The sequence below is a fragment of the Apaloderma vittatum genome, unplaced genomic scaffold (assembly GCF_000703405.1).
Source record: "Apaloderma vittatum isolate BGI_N311 unplaced genomic scaffold, ASM70340v1 scaffold32973, whole genome shotgun sequence".
Lineage (NCBI taxonomy): Eukaryota > Metazoa > Chordata > Aves > Trogoniformes > Trogonidae > Apaloderma > Apaloderma vittatum.
This window is the reverse complement of record NW_009706949.1, coordinates 1-5,170: the sequence shown is the minus strand read 5'-3', so window position 1 is coordinate 5,170 and position 5,170 is coordinate 1. Positions and strand designations below refer to the sequence as shown.

Genomic DNA, 5,170 nt, shown 5'->3' with positions numbered 1-5,170 from the left:
TCGTCCAGCTGCTGCTTTTACTAACCTTGGGGAAAGAACCGACAGGGCAAGTGGCAGCAAAGAGATCAGTGTGCAGCGCCGGGGGGAAGAAATGTCCCGTTGCTGCAGAGGAAGTATCTTCTCCTCCATGCCTGAAATCTATCTACTACATAAAGCGAATCTGCCGTTTTCATCCCCAGCCGCGATCCACTTGACCTGTGCCTCCAGCCACCAGTGCTACGGTTCACGCAGGCACAGCAGAGCCACTGCCCCGACAGCCAGGATGTCCTTTTCCTCTCAGCTGACACCTGATAAAAGACTGGCTTGACTTGAAGAGCGAGCCCTGAGCGTCCCTGTTCCATGGTCCAGGTCCCGCAAGTCTGTAACGACTCTGGCTCAGCCAGCCTCAAGGCACTGAAGCATCGCTGTGAAACCTGATTGACACAGCGCTCCTGTGGGCAAGGAGTCACCCGGGCCACCTCTTTGTCCCAGGAGTGAACAGGTGAAAACTCTGCTCCCGTTGCTCAAACTGCCTGGAAAGGGGCAATTCTCAAACCTAGCTTAATGGTCAGTGAAGCCACTGCTCTGACCCTACATGGGAGGAATGCAGGTTTGTTGTCAAGAGCATTCAGGTTTATTTGATTAAGAATTCTTAAAATGGGTTGAATTTGAATTTCCTCTGCTTTTACCGATGAGGAAATTGCAAAGATTCTTTTGGAAAGGGCTGATCTGGTAGGTCGGGGTGACCAGGCTAGCTACGGCTACAGAGCCAGGATCACTGCGGCAGCTGGAGGAGCACAGACTGTCCAGAGGGCAGGTAGGTGATGTTGCGGGACCGGGAGAGCTGGTACGCGATGTCTTCAGCTGCCTCCAGCTTGCGCAGCTCTATCAAGCCATCGCCTGCGGTGGCCAGCGAGTTGGCGATCAGCTCAGCTGCTTTCGAGTCTCCCTCAGCGGAGATGACGGCTGCTTTCTTCTGCTGCTCAGCCTGGAAGTGAACAGATGAAGTGGGGAGTAAGCAACAGAGCTTCTTCCTTCTATTGTTTTCTATTACCATGTTTAAAATAGAAATTCCCACTTCACCACCCTACTGTTCTTTTCCCCAGGAGGAGAGAAGTTAGAAGGTGGTTTTATTTTAAAGCGGTATTCTGTTAGACTGTTTTTCTGCCTACAGTAGAAAAAAGGTTGAAAAACCATCTTGAAATTGCCTTATCGGTCTTAACCTCACAAAACATTAACCCACATAAGGGCACTCCTGGTGCAAAACTGTCTATGAAAGATTTGAGAACTTCAGTGAGGTTAAAACCAGGTCAGAAAAACGCTTCTAATCATCCTGGCCGATTACATGCATCTTACTGCATCCACTGGACTAACTCTGGCTATAGCCGTAGGTTCTCGTGTTCCCCAGGGTACTTTAACACAAAATTGTTTCTCTGGATGCTCACTGAGATCCTGGTTTTGTCTGAAATTACGTGGTCTCGCACGCAAGCTTTGGCCACCTTCTCAAAATTCACAAACAGCAGGTTGCAAATCTCAATCCTGAACCCCATTTCTAAGTGATGCTTTCCAAGTGCTGCTTCCTCCCTCCCTCCTCCTCCACGCAGACATTTCTATCTCCACTAAGACTGTGACATAGTAGTAAAGAAAAAAAAGACCCCAAACCCCAACAAAAGCAACCTTAGACTCTATCTATCCAACAATCACGTGCCAGAGCTGAGAACCACATCAGCATTATAAGCTATTATTATAAGCTTAAGCAACTTCTTCATTCAACCTGCCCAGTCTCCTCGACAGTTGAGATATTCATGACAAGCTAGAGGAGGAAAGGAGACACTAGGAACCGTTTCCAGGTGTCTTGGAAGGACAAGATACCTTTTCCACAATGAATCTGGCTCTTTCTGCTTCTTGCTGGGCCACTTGCTTCATCTCCACCGCCTCCGTGAACTCCTTGCCAAAGGTCAGATGCGTCTGCAGGGCAGAAATCAAGCAAAGTCCACAATGGTGACAGTTAGAGCAGCGCTGCCGTGACCCGCACAGCTCCCGGAGGGCGAGGCAGCCTGCCGGCATCACCCCAGCTGCAACGGAGGTGGAAAGCCAGTCGCCCTAAAAGAAGAGGAACTGGGCCAAGCAGGCCTCCCCATCCAGTTCTGAAGTCGCAAGGGGCAAGGTGAATTCGCAAGGGGCAAGGTGAATTCGCAAGGGGCAAGGTGAATTCGCAAGGGGCAAGGTGAATTCGCAAGGGGCAATCTGAAGTCGCAAGGGGCAAGGTGAATTCGCAAGGGGCAAGGTGAATTCGCAAGGGGCAAGGTGAATTCGCAAGGGGCAAGGTGAATTCGCAAGGGGCAAGGTGAATTCGCAAGGGGCAAGGTGAATTCCCTGCAGTAGCGCACTCAGTGGAAAGCATCAGAAACAAAAGAGTCAAAACTTGTGTTTTGCAGAAACAAAGTCACCTTCCTTCAAAGACTTCCTATATATTCAAAGCCCAATGAAAGAGCTCGCTTCCCTTTCCTCTAAACAACCTTTCGAGGGAAGTCCCAAAAGAGAGGGAGAGGAGCACACACAGCCAGATCACAACAGATTTCATTTACAAAGTTTACAGGGAGGTAGGAGGGAAGAGCTCCCTCCTTTAGCAGTCTTAAAAGACTACACAGCCAGGAGAATAACTACTACCTCGTAGTAAAGAAAAGATGCTGAGAAGCATACGTTCGCACTGCCTCTGCGTGCCCAGCGCTTTCTTGCTGTGTCTCAGGGTGCTTGTGGAACAGCTGCCTTCTCTAGAGCGACATACAGCCTGATCCGTCACCCACAGAAGCATTTGCTCCTCATTTTAACTACAAAAGCTCTGCAACAGCGAAGCCTGCTGATAACCCAGCGCAGGGGAGCCTTCAAGGGCTTGCTCAAGGTCACAGGCCAGCAACAAAACCAGAGGTACTGCCTTGAGCAGCGACTGCTCCGTTCCACGCAACTGCAGACAGACAAACAGCCCACAGGGCCAAATTTCCAGCCCACCTTTCTCTGGCCATGCACCAAGTCTCTTCTCCACTGCTTTGATTTGGTCAGATTCCAAAAACAAAAAGTGAAAAGGAAGAACTCTTACCAATGACACATCATCCAGGATGAGCCCGAAGGTTGCTGCTCTTTCTGTGAGGTCTTCGCTCACTTGCCTTGAGACCAGCTCTCTCTGAGTTATCAGTTCTCCAGCATCAAAGCGAGCCTGAAATCAGGATGGACGACAGTGAGAAGAAAGCTCCAAGAAGTGATAGATTCCCCACGTCCTGCCTGTCTTTGCATCCAGGAGCCCCAGAGTTAATCCAGTTCTTCTCCCAAAGTGAGCAAACACCGAGCTGCCCAGGCATTTAATGAAAGGAAAAGACTATAACTGGGAATTTAGAAGTATAAGTTGGAGGGGAGGTTACCCAGTTGAGCACTTAACATAAAAGCACACGAGCTGGACTAAAGCTGGTCAGTCATTATTTAGCAGTTCCCTGGGGACGCTCCCAAAACCAGATGTCTTCAATAAGCTGAAATCTAGCATTACATGAGGAACAATAATCCCAGCCTCCTGCCTGAGACTTCTAGCCTGAAGAGCAGAGTGAACAGCTGAGAGCTGGGAATGAAGAAACCTCTTTCCATCCAGAGATCAGCCATCAAGAATCACATCAGGCCAAGCAGTCAGAGTGACAGGGAAACAATAAGCAGAGCTACAATTAGCTTTTCTGGACAGAACCTATGAGAGCCTGAGGGACAGATAGAGCAGCTCTGTTCTGGAGCATGACGTATTCCACACTCCAGTGGGTCCCTCGCTGCTAAAAAGAGGAAAGAAAGCTGACCGGTGGAGCGCAGCAGCTCTCACACTGTCCTTACCACAACGGACTTGAGGATTTCGGTTGTGATGGAGGGCAGGACACGCTCATCGTAGTCCTCTCCAATACTGGTAAAAATCCGCGGTAACTGGGCAGTCACTGGTCTGAACAGGATACGCAACGTGATGTTCACGTTCTGTAGATCTGGAGGGAGAGAGTCACAAGTTTAGTGGCAAACAACAGGGCGAGGAGATATCCTGAAGCTCTCCTCTCCAGGGTAACTAAATGAACAATAACAGACATTCAGACTTCTTTCTGCCAGCAGAGAAGAGTTATTTTTAGTAGCCCTTTCACTTTAGGATCCAAATCCTCATTGCAGATAAGAGTTAAACTTCAGTTGGTTTGTGAAGCAGGGAATTTCTCACCCTACTGCAAAACCAGAGACATTCTTTTTAACGGGATGACTTCCAGGACTGAAGGAAAGGTCCCCTTAATCTGTTCTGTACTAAAGACAGATCAAACCGTTCCCGATTCCGTGTCAAAAGGGACTCAGGGCACGTGGGAACTCCATGCCCAGAAGAAAAAAAGGCATCAGAACACCTGGTTCTCATATGGCTGCCAGGTCCAAACACTCACCTTTGCTGCCGGTGATCACAGGAATGTTACGGGGGCGAGAGCGGCAGTCGAAAATGATGGGTTTCTGTACCCAGGGGATGAGGAAGTGGGTTCCTTCTCCTACCACCGTGTCCTGGACCCCGCGGAATCGGTCAAAGATGACAGCTCTGTGGCCCGCATCAACTAGAGAAAAAACAGCACGTCAAAGGCGGTTTCACTGTTCCCTGCATAACACCAAAACCTTCTCAACGGAAACAGTCTAGTGGGGATAGTTAAAGCCTTTTGCTCCAGGAGATCAGTGAAATTAAGATTGTCGGGAGCAACGAGGCGAAGAGAAGATGCAGCCAAGGCTCCTGGCCTCCAGTTTGCAGCTATCTGAGTTCTCTAGAGAAAGAACTTCGCAATCCTCTTGCCTGTGCAACGCAGGAGGTATAAAACAGCCCAGCAAGGCTTCATGTCTATTTTCCCCCAATGCCATTAGCAATAAAACCACAGAATACCCAAGATACTGACCAAAAAAAAAAAAAATTAACAAAAAGATATGAAGCGAGCTAGAAGTGCTCAGCTTCTCCCACTTACCGTTGTAAAGAGCAGAATTGACACCCCCCCCTGCCACGGCCAACCCCAGGCCGAGCTTCCCAAGGCTTTCAAACACTTTCGCGGCCATTTCACACTTTCAGTTCCAGCCCCTTCAAAAAGTTCCTCCTGAAAAAATAAAATATATAAAAATGGAGCTTGTTCAAACCGTACTAAGCAAGGTGCTCGGGGTCCTG

The 5,170-nt window shown here is 49.1% G+C and overlaps 1 protein-coding gene across 2 annotated transcripts; it reads right to left on the bottom strand.

The window, feature by feature from the left end:
• Positions 1-590: 590 nt before the first annotated feature.
• PHB (prohibitin) lies at positions 591-5,104 on the bottom strand. 2 transcript variants are annotated; one of them, XM_009865991.1, is made up of 6 exons: positions 4,977-5,104; positions 4,419-4,580; positions 3,844-3,986; positions 3,077-3,193; positions 1,852-1,947; positions 591-967 (listed from the first exon to the last, which is right to left on the bottom strand). In XM_009865991.1, exons 1-6 carry the CDS (start codon positions 5,062-5,064, stop codon positions 755-757), a joined length of 819 nt encoding a protein of 272 aa, XP_009864293.1. In that variant the 5' UTR covers positions 5,065-5,104; the 3' UTR covers positions 591-754. The 2 variants fall into 2 exon arrangements, with proteins under 2 accessions (XP_009864293.1, XP_009864295.1); XM_009865993.1 differs by lacking the exon at positions 1,852-1,947 and having other exon boundaries at positions 755-805; positions 3,170-3,193; positions 4,977-5,103.
• Positions 5,105-5,170: the final 66 nt, after the last annotated feature.

Bases quoted from the DNA above. Each gene is read 5' to 3' on its own strand.
- PHB (XM_009865991.1), bottom strand. From the start codon at position 5,064: ATGGCCGCGAAAGTGTTTGAAAGCCTTGGGAAGCTCGGCCTGGGGTTG. The intron at 3,987-4,418 runs GTGAGTGTTTGG...CTCTCCCTCCAG, and splicing joins TGTGATCACCGGCAGCAAAG to ATCTACAGAACGTGAACATC. The intron at 3,194-3,843 runs GTAAGGACAGTG...TCCTGATTTCAG, and splicing joins AAATCCTCAAGTCCGTTGTG to GCTCGCTTTGATGCTGGAGA.